At 34.6% G+C, this 20,887-nt stretch overlaps 4 protein-coding genes across 5 annotated transcripts; 1 reads left to right on the top strand and 3 right to left on the bottom strand.

The window, feature by feature from the left end:
• Window positions 1–827: 827 nt before the first annotated feature.
• LOC113230927 (proteasome subunit alpha type-4) lies at window positions 828–5,423 on the bottom strand. Its single transcript, XM_026465037.1, has 6 exons — window positions 5,303–5,423; window positions 5,126–5,168; window positions 4,557–4,886; window positions 3,176–3,306; window positions 1,865–1,988; window positions 828–1,106 (listed from the first exon to the last, which is right to left on the bottom strand). The coding sequence occupies exons 1-6, from the start codon at window positions 5,303–5,305 to the stop codon at window positions 964–966; spliced, it is 774 nt and encodes a 257-aa protein (XP_026320822.1). The 5' UTR covers window positions 5,306–5,423; the 3' UTR covers window positions 828–963.
• Window positions 5,424–7,995: 2,572 nt separating this feature from the next.
• On the top strand, window positions 7,996–12,652 carry LOC113230728 (vesicle transport protein USE1). Its single transcript, XM_026464800.1, has 6 exons — window positions 7,996–8,495; window positions 8,597–8,693; window positions 9,210–9,330; window positions 10,327–10,532; window positions 10,961–11,102; window positions 12,331–12,652. The coding sequence occupies exons 1-6, from the start codon at window positions 8,281–8,283 to the stop codon at window positions 12,369–12,371; spliced, it is 822 nt and encodes a 273-aa protein (XP_026320585.1). The 5' UTR covers window positions 7,996–8,280; the 3' UTR covers window positions 12,372–12,652.
• A 2,340-nt stretch (window positions 12,653–14,992) lies between these two features.
• Window positions 14,993–19,561, bottom strand: LOC113230764 (peptidyl-alpha-hydroxyglycine alpha-amidating lyase 2). 2 transcript variants are annotated; one of them, XM_026464848.1, is made up of 6 exons: window positions 19,518–19,561; window positions 18,909–19,003; window positions 18,688–18,833; window positions 18,412–18,610; window positions 17,201–17,716; window positions 14,993–16,844 (listed from the first exon to the last, which is right to left on the bottom strand). In XM_026464848.1, exons 2-6 carry the CDS (start codon window positions 18,909–18,911, stop codon window positions 16,725–16,727), a joined length of 984 nt encoding a protein of 327 aa, XP_026320633.1. In that variant the 5' UTR covers window positions 18,912–19,003; window positions 19,518–19,561; the 3' UTR covers window positions 14,993–16,724. The 2 variants fall into 2 exon arrangements, with proteins under 2 accessions (XP_026320633.1, XP_026320632.1); XM_026464847.1 differs by lacking the exon at window positions 19,518–19,561 and having other exon boundaries at window positions 18,909–19,127.
• LOC113230765 lies at window positions 19,269–20,280 on the bottom strand. The gene is made up of 3 exons (XM_026464849.1): window positions 20,018–20,280; window positions 19,806–19,913; window positions 19,269–19,704 (listed from the first exon to the last, which is right to left on the bottom strand). Exons 1-3 carry the CDS (start codon window positions 20,024–20,026, stop codon window positions 19,525–19,527), a joined length of 297 nt encoding a protein of 98 aa, XP_026320634.1. The 5' UTR covers window positions 20,027–20,280; the 3' UTR covers window positions 19,269–19,524.
• Between the last annotated feature and the right edge of the window lie 607 nt (window positions 20,281–20,887).

Genomic DNA, 20,887 nt, shown 5'->3' with positions numbered 1-20,887 from the left:
AACCTCCAGCGGCGTTATTTATAACAGTGATCAACATAGTATAACACGTATAAAATATGAGATTATTAATATTAATCATGGACTACAACTCAATAGGACTACCAATCGCGATACAAGATGGCGTAGTCGGGTGGTACTGTCGCGATTAGTAACAAATAGCTATTTTAGTATTTGCGTTCGATCACCTAATGAAGATAATAGACACCCCGAACTGTACTATTTGTAACACCAGAGAAGACACCTACCATGCGGATCAGAGCGGAACGAAGACTGATAGAACTAGAGGCTGGAATCAGATAATAGATGTTGGCATGTGCAATTACATATTATCTGAATCTAATAGTAACCTGGCTAATAAAATACTTAAGTTACTTAAAAATAGATAGGTAAGTAGAACTAAGAATAATCTGTAACGATGGAGCTGGCATCTGGTCAAATAAAAGATTTAAGGAAAAGCTATTATAGTAACTAATTTGTTTTACAATGACAAGCTGCAATTTAACAAAGTTACAAATTCCTAGTGATAACAAACAAATCAACTAGATGGCGCTTATTGCAGATTTTTTTGGGAATACCGGATATTCTTTTGTACAATGCCATCTATTGTCAAGCATATTTGTCAAAGTTCAGAAAATAAGTTTAGTCATGATTAATATTTGAATAATATTACAAAGAAAAAACTAACTTCTCATATATTTCATATTAAAGAGGAATTAATTGATACCCACGGCTATGGCTATTTACATAGTATAAACTTCATCCAGGCTATTGATCAGCGCTATATAGATTAAAACGAATTTTTACCTTTTTCTGAGTAACGAACTGGAATTGGAATGGAGATTAGCATTCCTTTTGAATTATTGGTCAATGTTATTAACGAAAATAAATTAACACACATTCACCGTACCATGTAAAACATTTAATGCTCAAATAAAAGAATACTTATGCAAATTATAAAATAAATTACGACTTGGGAGGCTGTTTCTTGGCGGCTTCGGCTGCGGCCTCGGTGGCCTCAAAATCGGATATTAGGGCTTCTACATCGGCACTGGATAGCACTCGGATAAATGTCTTATTGTCCTTACGAGTTAGTGTCGCCATTTCCACTGAAAAATATGAACAGGAAAACAAATAAATCCAGGGAAGAACTGCCACCGTACCTATTTCTGCCTTATTTGTCAACGTACGTATCAGGGTGACGGACGAAAAGCCAGTGTGTAACACAGTGACTAACACTGCAACTGTTATGAACAGGCGTGTCGCTTACCACCAGACGCACTTGTTCGCCCCGTTACTTGGTATCATTAAAAAATAAACTGGGTCGTAACTTTGCAATGTAAACGCAAACAGATAAAACGTAATCGCGAATGTAGTGTTTCTCTTGTCTACCAAGCAAAAGCACTGTAGAATAAAAAACTGACTCGCGCTACTTCTTATTTGAGTACATAACTTTAAAAACTAGTATTTTTTGTTTTCACTCATGTTAGGCATGCACGTAAAAAAAAATTAAACGTTTATAACCAAAACCAACTTATAAGAGTTGATCCAGTGTGTCATCTAGTATATAACCAGAAATAGAGGCGAAATGTCATTTAATTTGTTTGAAAATTATTCTGCCAAATCATTACTGTAACTGCGCTCCGATTGGCCAGCACGAATTGGAAACAATTGACGGGTGTCGTCAATTGTTTCACTTCAAATCCACCAGTTTAACTTGAGCTTTGCTATAATGGTTCGTCCATTATAACAAAGCTCCACATGGACCATAATCATGAACTTCCGTGGCGGTGACTCGACGAAAACGGCGCACCAAAGCCCTAACTTTTAAAATACTAATTGTTTAAGATATTTAAAATGAATTCACCTTTCTCGGGAGTAAGCTTGGTCATGTCTAAAGTCTTAGCAAGGACCTTGACAGCCAAAGCCTTGGCTTCTTCTAGTGTAGTCTCGTTCTCTTTGTATTCTTGCTTCAAACTTGAAACAGCAGCCTGAAACAAAATTGTCCATAACATTTATTTATTTTTGGACACAGTGTCTAAAAATAAAGAAAATACCTAATAAGGAAAAAAATAGTTTTTATAGAGTCAGACATAGGGAGAGAAGAGATTAGCAGCCAGGTAGCATTGTACTTTCCGGCTTTATAAGTGTTGGTATTTAAAACCTTCTTTTACTAATTATCTGTCTAAAATATGTGTTGCTGGCTGTTAACATAATGCTTTCTTTTTGACATTTGTTAGAGCTATATTGCCTAGAAATTATGCCATACAATTCGACATACATGAGTTGATACAAATACTGATTCTTATCTAGCAATATCACAATATTGAAAAACAAGTGTTAAAATGAATGTAATGTATGCATTACAGCTTTATTATCGGCAATCTCCAAGGATCAAAAGAACATGGAAAAAAGCTTTCGTCTTAGGGCGCTTTTATTCGACACGAATTTCATCGCGGTCACGAGACCGCGTTGCCGCCCCGCAGCGACCGCGTGCATCTGACTGTCATGGCAAAGTAGGCTCTATTTATTTAGCCTGTACGTTTTAACTTAAATGAGCATCCCGGGCGCGCGAGCGAGTCTGGCTTGTCTTTGGTCTACGCGGCGAACGCGCTCAGGCCGCGCGGCGATCGCGCGGTTGTATTATTCAGAGGAATTTAAATGTTCTTGCCTAGTAAATAGAATTCAGATTCGCCATTAATGTACGTGAAAGCGTGGTACCTGAGCGCTCGCCGCGCGGCGGCCTCGCGAAAGCTTTCGCGTCGTGTAACTGGGCGCTTAATCTTACAAATGGAAAAATTCAAATTACTATTATATAAACGATTGCAAAGGAAATAAAAATACTTTAATACATGTTATTGTCACCTTTTTTAAATAATTCAGGTGTGTGTCAACAACCAAACAACTAGTTTACTAATCCTTGTCTATTATCATATGAAACCAATACACTTTAATATCAAAACCAGCATTTTGAGAAAAAGCTGCACACATAATTTTTTAGCATTTTCTAAGTTTGTAACTTACGTTGTACATTAGATATTAAAGATTTCTATGCAGCCGTTATAATTGTACTTCGCAGACTAAACCAATTGTACCAAAACTGAACAGAATTGAACTGTGACTTGCAGTATTTTGGTTTGACCTGTTATTTAGAGCTATGAACAAAGAAAACACTTACAGCGCTATTATTCCCAATGCAAGTGGCCTTCCATCCTCCATAGTTACCACTGGGGTCTGATTGGTATAGCTGGTACCCATAGTGTTTATCCCAGCCCATGTACAGAATTGATACTCCAAATGGTCTCTTACCTGCAAATAAGTTTTATCATACTTTAACATCAAAGCTAACGCAGTGATTTCCTACTTAGATTCTGCATTATTTAACTGAAAACTAATAAACATCAATAATTTGTTGTTTTATAATGTAGGTTATAATTGTAACGGACTTAAAAAATAATCCCAGCACTGCTTCTCCGAACTATTTGTCTATTGTACATTTTTTATTGTGTGCATAATTGGCTAACAATCAGATGGATGGAACCTATAAGGGGAAGGGTTACCATTCGTCTGGATTCATCCGCATATATCCGGCTTTATGACCCTCAGTCCAGATTTTGTCTGGATTTTATTTTGTCTGGTTTAGGGTCAATTTTAAGAATAAGAGCGGTTACACACAGCGACTTTTAACAGCGATGCAAACGCGATGCAGTCGCTAATCGTCTACCTTGACACACACGCACGACTTTAAGTAACAATGCAATCACTGCAGTCGTGCATTTGCATCGATGTAATCGCCTATAAATCGCAAGTGTAGCGATATAAATGCGCGTTTCACGAAAGCGCGTTTGCATCGCTGCAAAAATTCGCCGTGTGTAACCACTCACAACAGTAAAACCTCCATCTTGCAATTCAAAAATTTTGTAGCTTAGGCGCTTGTCCATCTGTTACAGTGTGAGAGACATTTTTTATTTTATTTTGTTACTAAAAACTTCAGCCCCCGTAGCATGGCTACGCATGACAGTCGCGACGCGCGCGATAAAATTGAAATAAGCGCAGGCTATTGGCTATCTAAGTTCGATCTGATTGAGACAGCCAATGGCCTGCGCTTATTCCACTGTTATCTTATTATATAGCTATGCTATGGGGGCTGGACTTTCTTGCAAATGCCCTTCTTTTTGTTCACATTGCAATGCTGTAGTAAAGCTCAATTTATGACGAAAACTCCACACCCTTGGTACTTGTCCACCTCTGCTACCATGTGAAAGACAGGTTTTTTTTTTGTTTTTTTTGTTACTAAAAATTCCCGACTTTCTTGCAAATGTCAGGGTTTTTATCCAGACCCTTCCAAATTTTGGAAGGGTAACCCTTAGCAGCGAAGACAAAGTACAACAAAAACATTACCAACCATAGAAGGTAATTCTGCTTATGATTGCGCTCTCTCTCTAACCTACAATCCAGAACACAACTATGCTTCTTTGTTGTAGTAGGTAGTGACATTTACCTAGGCAGTGTTACTCAGAGAACCCTGCCACCAATATGAACTAAGCATAAGCACTAACCTCCATACTGGGTATAAGCCTGCTTCACATCACAAAGCCACGACACTAACTGCTCGCAAGGAATAGACTCTCCATACTGCAGCATATATCTCTGAGCGATCAACCTTAACTCATTGGTCAACACATTAGCATCAGAAGTTATTCCTGCCACTGAGCAGACCATATCATCGTTTAACTTGTAGATTTTCTCAGAAAAGAACACTTCATCAAGAAGTTTGTTGGTGTTTCTACGTTCAGCAGCAAGTAAAATACCATCTGTAGCGAGAATACCGAGAGATGTGCCGGCATGGCTGATGGCTTCCATTGCATATTCGACTTGGTAAAGTCGACCTGTGAATATGAATTTTTTATATAAAGTATTTACCTCAGGTTGTATTATACAAAAAAAGTATCATAGGTACAGACTGTCTTGACTCATAATAATAGCAATCTTATAAGGTATGTTATATAATATTACTACAGTGGAAAGTTTAAATTAGACGTCCTTTAAAGGTTTTGCTGATTCGCTGGTACTTTATAAAAAGCATTCCAAATACAGCTTAATTATTAAAGAATGTAAAAGGCCTTACCTTCCGGCGAGAAGATAGTCGTGCGCGTATCATAACGTCGAGCCTGTAGAAATACGTAAAAATTAAGTAATTTTTGCTAACAATAATGAAATGACCGAGCAGAAAGAACTTAACCTATACTCAAATAATGAATTTCGCAAAGAAATAATGTATGTGTAAAGAAATAAAAACACTTACCATATTTACTAGATATGTCGTTTATAAAACACAATTTGAAAGAAATACTACGTAAATTTACTTTTTACAGAAGATACTGTTTCTGTTGAAAAATGCTTCGCCGGACTACAATGACAAGCAGTTGTTTGACAATTATCATTTTGGAACGCTACTGGCGCTTGTGGTTTCATTGAAAGAAATAGATCTATTTAAAAGACATTTCGTGGAAACTGTGATATACAGCATTATAATAAATAAGGTATAATTAGTCAACGGAAAAAATGTATTAACTGCGTACAACTGGATTTGCATTAATAATAGAATTTTCATCCTTCCATTCTCGAGAGCCAAAGGCTTTGCAGCTTGCCAATTCGCTCAATTCGACACAAATAAACACAATTACATTGACATTTCGTAACTAGAGATGTTCTCCACTTTTGAATATCCTAAGGAATCGACGAAAATAATTATTTAAGGCAGTTTACAGCAAACTAGGAACGGAAAGAAAAATATAGGGCGATTGACTTTCAAAATCCTTAATTTTTCATCGATTAAAGAAAATGCCAATAACAAACGTCAAGAAATAAAATATGAAAGTTCCTGATCTATCTTATAATGTAAAGATCTTAAGTTATGAAATCATTATACATTACTTTAAATTATTATTATGACTTCATTCAATGCCTGCGCAATTTCAAAAAAAGAACATCAAAAGAATTGTAATTAAAAAAGTTAACCATTAAAATAGCATATTGTATACTTTTATTTTGCAAATTACATGAAGTCTTCTTTACATAAATGATATCATTTTATAAGCAAAGATTCTAATCATGTAACGTCAAGATATGTTTTTGCCTGCGTTAAAATTCAATATACCTTAATTTCATTGATAAATAAATTACTCTTTAAATAATATGAAATTTACAAAGAGGAATCGGAATAGATAGAATACATTTTTCTAAACTTCATAGAAGTAATACACAGAATGGAGATAATATTATTTTAAATTGCTTGTTACAAACTGTTTTTACATTGTGTAGGAGTTTTCTTCTCCTTACCTCGTCAGACTTCTACATTTTTCTATTTTTATTATATCTAGTTTTGCGCGCCAGTTGCTAGCGTAACACATTAAATTATAATTATATTATAATTATATGTTCTTATCAAATAATATAACTTATACCTTAGAATAATAACGCATAGAATGATAGTTTCATATCAAACGAACTGTCATAAGTGAAGCAATAACCAAATTCATGTAGGCGTAAGCAACTTGTAACTACGCTCGTCGGCACGCACACAAATATACAAATAATGATGCCATGGAATAACATTTCCCTCAAAAGTGGGGAAATTGTATCTTGCTTAACTCATCATTAAGTTAAAGGTGCCTACAGATTTGCCCGACATTGTCGATCAGGTGCCTACAGATATGCTCGGTTTTGTCGATGAAAAACGAATATAGCACTTATTTGTAAATCCAAGATGGCGGACATGATTTTTCAAAATATGCTATATGGGTATCCTTTTCGAGGTATTTGGGGATGCTCATTACGAATATGGCACTCATTTCTAAATCCAAAATGGCGGACACGAGTTTTCAAATAAATGCAATATGGGTATCATTTTCGAGGTACTGGGGGTGCTCATTACGAATATGGCACTCATTTCTAAATCCAAGATGGAGGGCACGATTTTTTCAAAAAAATGCTATGTGGGTATCATTTTCGAGGTATTTGGGGATGCTCAATGTGAATATAGCACTATTTGTAAATCCAAGATGGCGGGCACGATTTTTCAAATAATGGCAAGTTGGGTATCGTTTTCGAGGTATTTGGGGGGTGTTCATTACGAATATTGCTTTTGTTTGAATTGTCGTGTTTGCCATCTTGGATTTAGAAATGAGTGCCATATTTGTATTGAACATTCCCAAACATCTCGAAAACGATACCCAACTTGCCATTATTCGAAAAATCGCGCCCGCCATCTTGTATTTAGAAATAAGGGCCATATTCGACACCTAAAACCGAAAATGCCATAAGCAAACATTAAAGAAAATAACTGTTAAAATAGATTAAAAAATCGCTTAAGAATGCTCCCCTTTTAAGAAAATAAAATATTTCAATATAAAATATTTCGCTTGAGTTACGAAAAAAAAGACATATAATAAGCTATCAAAGTTGTACTGGTGGTGCCAACACTATAGTAGAAACAAATATATACTGTAAATTTGTTGCAATATGTGCTCCAATTCAAATAAAATTAAAATAAATAATTATTCAATAAAGCATGAACGCAGAGTCGTTAAAAGTATTATAAAATAATTAAGTGTCCCAATCATTTACAGGAGTTAACGAAAACATTTAATGTTTATTCAAGTAAATATTAGTTCAAGATGCGCAAATAAATCTAAATTACAGGCACCACTAAAATTTACGTAATATAATTATTTTGATACAGAATAGCAAAATGGGAAGAAAAAAAATTCGTTACTTTGCAACACTTTCGTATCTTGTTGCCGCGAAATTATTTTTCTGTTTTAGTGAATAATTACATAAAAATATGAGTTGAAACGCATTACTTATTTGTGGAATGTGATGTTAGTGTCTATTTTATGTTTGTCTGTCCTATTTTTACACCCATTTACCGCACATTTCGTCATTTTTAGCAAAAAATTTTGGAGCTGTTCGCGGTGCAATTTGACCTTGAGCACTAACAGCCCGCGCGCTCCTGGGAGCCCGTTGGGAAGCCATTAACTTGCCTCACTTAGCGTGTGCGGGCTAGGTTTCTATGCGTTATTATTCTAAGACTTATACCTTGTAAATAAAAATATAGCTCTATCGTTCAATCGTTATCAACGGATTTGCAAGCAAGTAACGTAACATCACTAATCATGTTATCGATTGACGTGTTGTTTATTTGTTAGTCGAAGAAGGACTGTGTAAGATTTTAAACATTTTCTCAACTAATTGTAAAGTATAAAAGAAAACAACAGCAAAATGACTATGACGGAAAAGCTAAAAGTTACTCAAAACGCGCCCATGAGGCCAATGCATACCATGCCAAAGAAATCTCGTAATGAAATGAATGTAAGGCAACTACTCAAAAAGTGTGAATATATTGCTAAACAAGAGCCCGTGGATAGCAACTGGAGGTTAAAACAGTATGTAGAATCGTTGGTCAAGATGAACGCTGAACTTAAAACTGACCCTGAGTAAGTTACACACCCGAAACATCCTTTTTTTGCTTTAGAGCACAATGAACCTTTCGGAAGAAACAAATTCACCAATAATGAATTATATCTTAATTTTACAGTAAGCCTGCAAAAGACGTAATGGCAGATTACACAAAAAGAATCAATTTCCTAAAGGGCTTGGTACAGTCTGCAACATTGAACAATCCAATTGAAAAGGTAATTGAAAGATATACTAATCAAGGTTATAAGTAGTTAAAAAGTTACTATTTTCATCAATATATGAGACGCATAGCAAGCAAAAGTATATTACAAGTAAATTAACATTAATTTGAATGTTATGGTAATCCACTGCTGACATTTTGACACCAGCAACGAACACAACACCAACTTAAAAGTTGCAAGTTTTCAACAGAGTTTATAAAAGGACTTGCATACATGTATTAATAATTTTATTTGTCACAAGTTATTCATCATAGATTGTAGAATAATATTACATGATTAAAAACATTACTTTTTGTATTATTTTATTAATTTTGAATTTAATTTAAATTAGCTGAATAGTTCTTGAAATTGCACAATGAACAAAAATCAATTTAGCATAATGTTAATTACTGTTATTGATTTAAGAAACTGTCAAATTTGCATGACTTACTTACATTAGTTTGAAAAAGAGACAATTTGTATGCCTTAATGTGTGGCTAAGTGCCATTTATATTTAATTTCTTCATTTAGTTAGAAGCTGTTCAACTGCTGCCTCATGGAACAGCCTGTGCGGACACACCAGCCCAAGAAATACATCAAAAGACCGTTGCTAAATATGGAACAGAGCTACGATCTGAACTATTTGGATTAGGTATAAATTTCAAATAAAAACTAGCTTTTCAGATTAGTTCAAATGTAAGTGCAGATAAATAGATTTTTCACTTTTGTGTCTGCTATTATAGCCGGTGCTGAGTTGTACTTAAAATAATAATAATAATGCACACACTCAAAATAGCCCTGCACTAGGGAAACCCTGTGTTGCGGGTGCCATGGACACACACATAGACAACCACAAATTACACCCAAACTCACGAGATAAATAAATGTAGGCCATACACATATATCTCCGGCCTGGGAATCGAACCCAGGACCTCTGCATGGCAGTCCGGCGTGGTAACCTTTCGGCCACGGAGGCTGTCAAAGATGCCCTAAACATTGTAAATTTGTGGGGCCCCTTTTCTTTTTTCCCAAAATTGTCCACCTCAATAATTGTTGTCCCTAAGATGTAGATATATGTTGCAAAAAAAAAATGCTTGGATAATAATTTAATATTACAAAGAACTCGCTTCTAGATATAAAATACATGAAATCAAACCCTATCATAACTCAAAAATGGTAGAATTGAGAAAATATGATTTGAATAATGAGAAAATATGAGTTCAAAAACATTATTGAATGGATCTTATTACGAATAATAGGATTATTTTTATTTGTACATAACATTGATTTATCCACTTATAAATGAGAATATACATTTATTGAGTCCATTCAGTAATTTTTTGTAGTTTCAAATGGTTGTTTTCTCAATTCTATCATCTTTGTGTTAGGACAATATGTGATTTCATGGGTAATATAAGTAGAGAACAGAGTTAAAAGTTTTTTACATGACGTATATTATCAGTTATTAAAGCATCCATGAGACTGAACAACTTTGGCCATACACTAAAATTTTATTAGAATCAATTTTATAAATTTTTATTCTTTACTGATGACTGATATGTTTAGAAAAATTTTCATAGCCCAAATTATGACTACAGCTTTATGATACACCAGCTGCTTTACTAATTACTTTAAAGTATCTTAACAGACGACAGCGATGACACACTACGAAAACGCAACATAATTAAAGCTCCAAACTTTACCAGCAACAGTACAAGCCAGGAAGACATTGATACGCTTCTCAAGTACCACCAAAACATGCAAGAAAAAGTTGCTGAAAATATGGTCATGTTGACTAAAAGCCTGAAAGAACAATCACAGATTGCTAGCACTATTATTAAAGGAGATACTGAGGTAAGACGTTTACGAAATTTTAAAGTAAGCCATGTAGGCTGGAGGGTTCATATAACACAGACATTGAGAGAAAGATACCATAGTAAATGCCACATTTTCACCAGTATTCAGTGCATTTATATATATGTATATAATAGCGATAACATCATTGCCTATTTAAAAAAAAATTGGCAATTATTGATATCAATGAAAAATCATCAGTGCCTCATTGGAAGTGATGTTTTGTCTGTTCTTATTATACCACTTTTATTCCTACACATATGCATGTATGTATATAAGACGGAATTAAATCCCCTGACATTATACCTGCAACTCCTAAACTTAGTATTAAACCTTATGGGTATGTAGGTTGAAGATTAAAATACAAATTCGTCATTTCAACTGAATATCAGTGGATCTGAAAACCATGCATTTTTTTCTTTTACTAGGCCCTAAAAAAGTCGTCAGAGTTGACAGATACGAATGTATCTTCACTACAAGCGGAGTCGGAGCGGCTTGCAGTTCACAGTCGCGGCGCGTGGAAGTGGTGGCTCTGGATAGTCTTGGCTCTCGTCATGATCATCTTTATTAGTGAGTAATCTATTATAATAGATAGGCCACATAACATTTATTGTGTTATGCAACACCATTTCACCTTATAATAATAAATAACAATTTCAATTAATTTAATTTAATAGCAAGACCTACGTTTTTTATAGTTGTAAGGAAGCAATTTGACCACAAACTAATCTGCTGGTAACTGACGTGCTAGACAAGGACAGAATATCCTTATAAACCATCTTAAAAAAAAAAAATTGAGACCGGGTCCAGCAAAAAAAGCTTGTTTTATTTTCAACTGTGCAAACAAGATAGAAATTCTTTATAGTTCAATCAACTAACTGGACTGGACAGCAGACCAGTGAAAAGAGAGGACGGACAACTAAACTAGTGGAAATAGAGGAAACAATTTCAACTTTCTTTCAGAACGACGACTCAATCATTGATAGACATATCCGAGAAAATTTTAGCCATTTTGAGAAAAAAACCTTTGTTTTAAGTTTTTTGATATTCATCTAAACGATTTCAGTTGCATATCTTGTAATGTGATAGGTTGGCCAAAAACTCCGTGCGGTTTATGTCGCGAGCTAACTTTAAACAAAAGATAACTTTTTTCTTTTAAAAATTATATTCTCTATGGTCATTTTGTATGTCAAAATAATAGGAAAAAATGGTGGGTTTTTGTAGTTACAGTTTTTGCGCAAATTAAAAAGATAGTTTTTAGTAATGTTTTGAGCTTCTTAATTATTTGTTTAAGCTAATAATGGGTCTATAGCCAATGTCCAATAAATAAATAATCAAAATCATATTTTATCATTTTTAAAAATAGGCGGGAACCTTTATGTTTATAATTCATGAGTGGTATTTCATCATGATAGTGCCACACGTAGGTACTTAGAAAGCCAGCAAATAACATATTCCAATCTAACTACATTAGCAGTTCGATTCATCCACCATATTCGCCCGAAACAGCCCCTTCTGAGTCTTTTCAAAATTATTTTTATGGACACAATTTTCATAAGAAAAAGCTTATCAAACGACACTTAGAGCTGTATTGTATAAGTAAAGACAGGAAATTTTGTGGAAGGAGAATTTTATATTTAGCTGGAAGACACATAAACATGGCCAATACACAATTGATTCATATTTGATGTTTATTTTTTTAAATGTTTTTCATTTATACTTTGATTACAACTTATTATATCACAGTACCGATTGTATATAAGTTTGTACGTTCTAAGATTTAAATATTTTGTTTCAGATATGGTCTTGTTCATGAAAGTCGCGAAAAAGAGTAAGTGAATAATTTAACAAGTAGGTGCACATGACATAAATTATTTAGCTTCATATCTACAGCATAATAAATAATGTTTATTATATGTATACTACGCAGTAAAAATAATGTATACTTTTAATACCTATTTGTCGCTATAAAAATATTGAGTACTTACCATAGTTAGTGTATATTCTTGAATGTAACTATTATTGTAAATATTTTATAAATAAAAGTATTTGTGTGGAATTCCTGAGGATTTGATAAAAGATAGGACAACATTTGCTCATGGAGTGTATTCGGACGGAACCTATCAGAACCCATACACACGGCGTATTTTATACGCGCCGTAAACGCGCCGCAGACGTGCTGTAGTCGCGTGTATGTATGCACATTTTGATAAAAGATACTTTTAATTTTAGTTTTATTTGTTAATTTCGGTTTCTTTTTGAAATAAAGCAACTACATGAAATTCTAAGTGTAAACAGTGGAGTATATAAACTTCTTGCTTGCAACGCGATGTGTGCGCGTTTTTCAATATATTCACAACAGCGCGTCTACGGCGCGTATAAGCGCAAAGGCCCCCCTTTTACAGCGCCGAAAACGCGCGTTCGTGAAACACACGTCATCGGCGTGTATAAAATACGCCGTGTGCATAGGCTCTCAAGGTACGGTTATTTGAACAGGTTGGTTTCCGTACATTTAGGCGCCGCGTAAACGTGTCTTGTGTTGAATACAAGCAACCGGCGACTGTGTTCGGTTGCCGTAACCGGCGACTGTGCCGATTTCATATTAATTGTATGAAAATACAATATTCGCTTCTAGTTGCCGGTTGCTTGTATCCAACACAAGACATACGTTTGCGCGGCGCCTTACTGTTGGTTTGTACATGTTTGGTTAGGTAGTATTTTGATTTATCTGTTTGGATTTTAGTAAGTGTGTTCATGATGCATTGTTTTTCTAATGGGGCTGACATGTTTAATAATGATCAATAAATAAAGTATTAAAACCTGTATAATTACTTGGTTGGAAAATTAAACAATTTTCTTATTTCATTTATTTATTTACCTATTTTAATTACTAATCTCAACGTAACTGTCTACCGATACATTCCAGAATCGTCTAGATATAGTTCTTTCGTACCAAATCCTTTTTAATTTGGTCCTTTTTATCTTGGTTAAGTGTTCTCTATGTATTTATTTTACCAAAATATTTTAAGTACGTATGTACCTGTTGTAATATAAACCGTCGTCTGTGTAACTATCCTGCCGTCCTTATCATAACTAACGCATTTGCATTTTGGTAAGATTCGAGATATTAGCACCTAACGTTATTTTTTCTTTGAAAAATGTCATCTACGCTGATTTTGCTTATCAATAAAACTGAAACTAAATAAGATATATAAGAAAAACCTCTTATCGGGGGTTGTAGATCTCGTTTCGCAGTTTCCACATATGTTAATAACTCACTTTCGTTAAAAATGTCGATTACGTTAGTTACGATAAGTAGGTCCAGTATCCGTGTCTAGTTTTTTGTTTCGATTTTCATAAAGTTTTCCTATTACTTTAAATTTTTATTGAACTCATATTCAATTATTTTTGTGAAATTACTCCACTAGTTTGCTATAATTATTAATACAAAGATCGAACACTCAGAAAAATTTTTTTCCTATTACTTTTAAGTAGGTAAAACATTCTAGTTCGATGAAATTTTACCTTTAAAAATGCCTAAGGCAAAATTTTATAAACAGCTACGTACACATCGCATCCTTCATGGAAGAATGGCACAAGTGGAGTTACGTCAAAAATATTTATTGATCCATTAGATACAGAAAAATATAACCCACATCCTCTCCAATTCTTGTAACTCTCTACAATATAAGTCAGAGTTACAAGAACTGGAGAGGATGTGGATTACCCACATCCTCTCCAATAAACATATTTGTCGTAACTCCACTCATGGCATTCTTCCATGGGGGGTGCGAATAATTATCTACCAAGGCATGAAACTTCTACGGATTATAAGAAAATAGCATTTTTAAATTATGTACTTATTTGTTATCTCTTTTATAGCAAAATTACACTTAAGTGAAGTAAAGTATTCAGATATCTGTGCGTGTTTATATTTGGACCATAGTTCTAAATGGCTTCCAATATTTGACACGGGTGTTTGTAGTATGCTAAATAGACAATGATCTCCGTAGTCCTCAGCAGGGTTCGAAGTAATAATAATTATCATGATAATTTACATGGTAACTATTTTGATATTTACAAAATTAACTGGAAGGAAATGCTAGCAATGTCGTGCATGTTTTTGTATCCGAAACATATTCAAACGTCAATCTCAGAAAAAAAATCACAAAGTAAATTATTCTCCCAAAAATTTTCTTCGTGTTTATTTAAGTTTCCCCACTGTTTGTCATTTTTAGTAAAAAATTAAAGAGACATAATCTCAGTACAGAGTACTAAAAAAACCGACCTCAAAAGTTCCTGGAATTACATCTATTTGCGAAGTTTTATTGAAATTGGTTACCGGAAAGTGCGCGAAACCGGATTTATCCCCTACTTCGCTACCTTTAGAGGTGGAATATTTTCTTGAAATTGAAATGGGACCACTACTGAGGTAACCTCTTTCCAACAAAAAAAGAGTCATTAAAATCGCCACACAAATTCACAAATGCCAGAGTTATCGCGTAACATACATACTAAAACAACAGTCGAATTGAGAACCTCCTCCCATTTTTGAAGTCGGTTAAAAATTAAGATTCAGCGAAGATCCGATAGCTATCCGATATATATTGTATAATTCTGCCGTCCTCTAACTAAAACGCGGCTAAGTAACGTAATATTTTTTGAGATATCGTAAAAAACCATAACCCAGTTTTAGTACATTGAAATTGTTTAATGATATTTCAGCTATGCTACACTCTAACTAAATTTACCTCTATTTAAAAGAGAATTTTGTGCTTTATTTTTTACTAATTAAAACGCATATTTCACCATTTGTCACATAATTGCGTTTTAGTTAGTGGACGGCAGAATTGTCATGATAAATATCATAGAATATAAATATCTAGATAATTTCGAACCCTGGTCCTCAGTAACCGAGCAAAGGATCTATTAGACATGTTTCTTTTATTATTAATTTGTATTGTCTTTTTTATTGTATTACATGTGGATCTTGTTGTGATTGAGTAATTTGTACACATAAATTCCTTTTTTTGCCGTATAACGGTTTCTCCGGTAAATAAGACCTACATATCGCTTTCTGCTATATCTCACTATTCGCTTTTAAAACCGTACGTTTTTCGCACCCACATCGTCTATCAGAAGCCTTAAAATTCCACCCTTCAGTACCCTTACTCAATCAAGCCCTATGGATTAAAAAGCTTACGGCAGGAACCATTAAATATTTTCATTTAATATTTATACAATTTCTTAAAACTAAGTCCCCTACTGTTAAAGTAATTTTACAGAGAAGTCAAACAGAGCTCATTGAAAACTGGGAGTTCTACTAATCAAGGATATGACAAACGACAAGTGGACTTTATGATAATGGGTGTCACGTTGTGATAGTCCTTCTATTCTAGCTCACAATCATCCATTGCTGATTCTTTTACAAACCATTCCCTTTTGAGCCCTTGCTGACATAAACTGTAGGTACCAAGCGGTTTGTTCAAACCCTTTTCTCTAATCTTGGCTGAAACTCGGTATCAATTCTTGTCCGTCTCCCTTCTTGACATCTTGTCAAGTGACCTGCCCATCTCCAATTATCTCTGTAATTCCTACGTCTATGATTTGATTAACTGTTGTATCTCAGTATTCTGAATGCAGGGAAACCAGTGACCTAAATGATTAAAACAAGTGGTCTCATTACAAAGTGTGTTCGATACGATGATGAAGAATTTATTGCGCTCGCACGCATTTGTTTTAAACTTGCACTGTTCTTTTCTATCATATAATTGATCGGCGAATTTGATTCGCAATAAAGGTTTCAACTAATTGATTTAAGTACCTACAATAAAACCTTGATTAACAACCATTCACCATGGATGGTAATGATTCAAAATGTTGTTGGTGCTGAAGAGCGCTACTTTACGGCTTTGGAATACAATCGTGAAGGTATGTCAATATTATTAATTATAATTAATTCCTCAACGAAATAGGCAGATGTAATTTTACAAGAGAGCCATAATTTTCCAACCTAAATTAGGCCAACAATATAGAAAAAGATAGACTAAATATTATTGGTTTTAAACTAAACACAGTGTATTTAGAACACTTGAACATTATCTAGTGGTCTAAATAATTAATTAACTTGAGTATCATCGTGGTTTTACTGCAGATATTAATATCAGCTTAAGGTGTAAGTGCTAATTGAATCTATTTCTTGTCGTATACGTCGGTTAGCTCGAATTTCCAGATTTTGTTGGGTCCAATCTCGGTGACATAGAGATGAGAACCGTTCCTTGTCACTGCCAGAGAATGCGGGTTGGTAAAGCCCTGTAAATGCAAGGATCAGCTTATTAACCTTAGTTCTGTTTAAAAATTTTCGACACAGATTTTATTTTGCTGTTGGTGTTGACCGAGATTGCTACTGCTTTTGCCTACATCTGCTCTTAAATAAAGCAACATAGATACTATATTGTAAAGGTGGGAAAAAAATTCACACAAACAAAAAATTCATTGTAAGATATAACAAGAATTTAAAAAAATACTTCTGACATGTAGATTAAGTTTCCTAACTTAAATTTCATATCTACAGTAGCGCGTAACTACTACAACTTAAAAGTCTTTGTGCATTTAAAGTACGGATTATATCACTAACATCTTTAACAATAATACTTAATAATACTCACAGTGCTTGGCTCCCACGTGTCTACAATATTTCCATACAAAGCGTTGACCGTAAAACCTCTGACTGCAATATTCTGGGACGTCGGACCATTTACAGCGTAAATCGTGTCTCCGTGAGAAGCCACAGCAAATACTCGCCCTAAAGTCGGATCTTCGATAACGGTAGCTGGCTCTAGCATCTTCACATAGCTCTTAAGACCAGCTTTGGCGCATACAATCCTCATGTTTTCTCTATCAGCGACACATACATTATCCAAATGTTCTAGCAAAGTCACAGAGTGAGGCAAATTCAGAGTTAAGGTGTCGCTGTACGAAGGAATAGCCATCAGCAAGGTACCTGCTGCATTAAATTTGAGGATCTGATTATTACAATAGCCATCTGCGACGAAAATCTCTCCAGTAGTGGCAATAGCAACCGACGTGGGCATACAGAGTAAGACTCTACGTCTGTAAGGATATCCAGCTGTAAACGCTTCCCCGATTGTTAAGCTTGGGTACTTGTGGTTGGTTGGAGTGTACTGTAATCGGAATTTTTAGATGTAGAAATAATAATAATATAATAATAACGCACACACTCAACATAGCCCCGCACTAGGGAAACCTTGTGTCCCGGGTGCCATGGACACATAGACAACCACAAAGTACACCCAAACTCACGAGAAAAATAAATTTAGGCCATACAAATATTTCTCCCGGCCCGGGAATCGAACCTGGGACCTGTGTGGCAGTCTGGCATGGTAACCGTTCGACCTACGAAAGGGCAGTTAGGAAAGTTGAAATGTCGATAGTATAGTGCAACTAAACAAAAATTCAATTAAATCTAATTTCCTATACTATGCCTACTCATGTAATGTTTCATATTTCGTCGGTTAAAAGGTAAAACTCATTAAGTGACATTTTGTTCAAAAACTAGATTTTTTCAATTTTGCTTTATTGGGAAGAACATCTATGACAAGAAAAATTCAGTAAGTCTGTGGTGTCCTTCATGTTTTAATACATACCAGTCCTTTAGTGATTTTTCATAATGAAAAAATACAAAATCTTAATTATCTCCCTTTGGCCAATTAGGCTATTAGTGAGTTTTACCTTTTAACCGACGATTTCGTTTTACATAGTCATATTACAGTTTTGAGACAATACCATAAAGTATTTTTGTTATTATATAGCAATTGTTTTTTAGTTTGGTAGTTTGCAAGAAAAACAAGTTAGTTACCTTGAATACTTGATGTTTTGCCACGTCAGTGACCCAAACATTGTCATGATGATCCACCGTAAGACCGTGTGGCATGTAGAAAGCATATGCTCCCCAACTGTGAAGAACTGAGCCCGTATGAGGATCCAATACTAATATGGTATCTTCAATTATTGGTCCTTTTTCAAGATTCTGGTAGGCGTTGGATTCATTGAAAGTGCTGAAACAAAACTCATATGAAATAATTAAAATTTCGTAAAAATTAATTTTAATTTTTATGCATTAACTGCAACTTACTTCTCGTCCCAAATCCTTTCGGCTCGATGGAAAATAACTGGCTGCCCCAAGGAATTGATAGATACTGCAGTTATTTGACCAACATTTAGGGATTGCTGAGGCCAATCCTTCACCTCTTGAGGTCGGAGTACTATTTCATCTTTTGGCTGAAAATTATACTCAGAACGTAAGTATTATCGAAATGTCAAAGTAATGGTCATGGCGTAGGTCCTAGTACGCACCATATGCAAATCCAAACTCTTGAGTAAATCGTCACTGTTTCCATAGCTGAAGTAATCGAAATTATCCCTCACTGTTTCTGGTTCACAATTTACTCCTGACAAAGCGACAAGGTAAATTAAAATCGGCAACATTTTGGCGATTTTGTTGTATTCTGACTGTTTGATCCCGATTGCCGTATCCTCGGTATTGATTCCAATTTCTGGCATATCATGACGCATGCGCGGTTCAGCGAGGCTTCGATTTATTCGAGAGCCATCAATTATTCCCATTCAAGGTCAACATTTTACCAATACTATATCAAATAAAACCATTACTAAATAAACACATTTATTTTCATGATATGAAAACTAAATTGGTCAAGACAAACATACTGTGAAACATTGTACAGGAGTGAGGAAACAAGACAAAGCTATCTTAAGCTAAATATTATAGAAAATAGAAGACGAAATTTTATTTCAATTTCTAAATCAGTCTCAAATGGAAATCGTTGTTAGAATTTTTCCGCACGTGCTTTAAATTATTTACACGATTCCAAACAAGTGAAATAATAGATGAGTTAAATAACGAAGTGCATCTTAAAGAATGATCTTCATTTGTTTTTTTCATACTTTGGTGTTACTGGCCGGGTGGCCTAAATTCGGATGTGGGCTGATCCCAAATGTATCCAGTCTCGGTCATGGAACACACCGCGTTGTAGTAACGTCCTGGACTCCGGCAAAATGACCATGATGGACATTTACATCTGAACAAAGTTTGAAATTCCTCCTTGCATATTTCATTCCACCAGCATGTTCTCTAAAATAAGATTTATGCAGAGGTTTTAAGTGTCATTGTACAATGTGTTTGAAGGTAATGATATCGGTCATGGAATTAATTTAAAAAATTAAATTAGTTACCTCTGTTATATACTCTCTTATAGACTGATCCGAGTAACTCCTTTTTGTTATAGAGGCGGTGGAAACCGCACTCAATATAATTATACATGCCAACGTTACATATTGCGGCTGAAACACAAAATTCCATTACAATCCTTGTTTCTCACACTAACACTATATCCTTGACGCAAACACAGTAACATCAGAAAAACACTTCGATTTTTGCTCTTTACCTTAATCATAGCAGAGTTTTGATACGATAAAACAATATATTCCCTTCGTCTATCAGTCTTTTCGTCCCACGCCCCCTGTCGGAGGCTTTCGATTCAACCAAGTTATATTTGCAGTTGAATAAATGAGGCCAAACGGTTCTTCACGAGTATTATATAAACGATAGAGACGCTATTGACTGTGCTAGTGAGTTAGTGCTTGTGCAATACTAAATTGGTTTCTCTACACGGGGTCACGCAGGATGGGAAAAGAGGGTCGGGGTGCGGGAGTGGTATTACTTCATGAACTGTCAAATAGTTCCTATTTTCGTCACTTATGCCTTTAAGGGTCCTATGTAGTAAAAATTGTTAAATACCTATTGAACAAGTGCATCTCAAAAGTGTTTTAATGCCTATTGACATATTTTGGAAAAATTAAAATAAATAACAGTCTTCGCTACCTAATGTTAGCAATGGTACGATTGATTATTGCCTCAATGGAAATAGTTTCGTTTCTTTTAAATTTAAACCGCTGTTAATAAAAAAAAATGTTATTTAGAAAACAATTTATTTCCTAAGAAAAAAATTCGAAATCACTAGCTATGTAGGTAGCTTTCTAAAAACTAGACAATAACAGTAAAAATAAACATAAACACTTATAAATAATTTAAAAACAAAACTAATTATGAGTAGGTAAGACGATTAACTGGGAATAGAAACTGTAAACTATGTATAAGACATGGCTTCAACTATACAAGAACTTGAGTACAGTTTCAGTAGCATCAATAGGAAGTTGTTTTTCAATATAAACCTACGAGTATACATTTTTGCTACTGAAATCCAATTATGAAGATTAAAACGTTAATTATCAAAGTTATTGTCAATAACTGATCA

This window comes from Hyposmocoma kahamanoa, unplaced genomic scaffold (genome assembly GCF_003589595.1).
Source record: "Hyposmocoma kahamanoa isolate Upper Pololo Valley unplaced genomic scaffold, ASM358959v1 64, whole genome shotgun sequence".
Taxonomy (NCBI): Eukaryota; Metazoa; Arthropoda; class Insecta; order Lepidoptera; family Cosmopterigidae; genus Hyposmocoma; species Hyposmocoma kahamanoa.
This window is presented reverse-complemented; position numbering and strand designations above follow the sequence as displayed.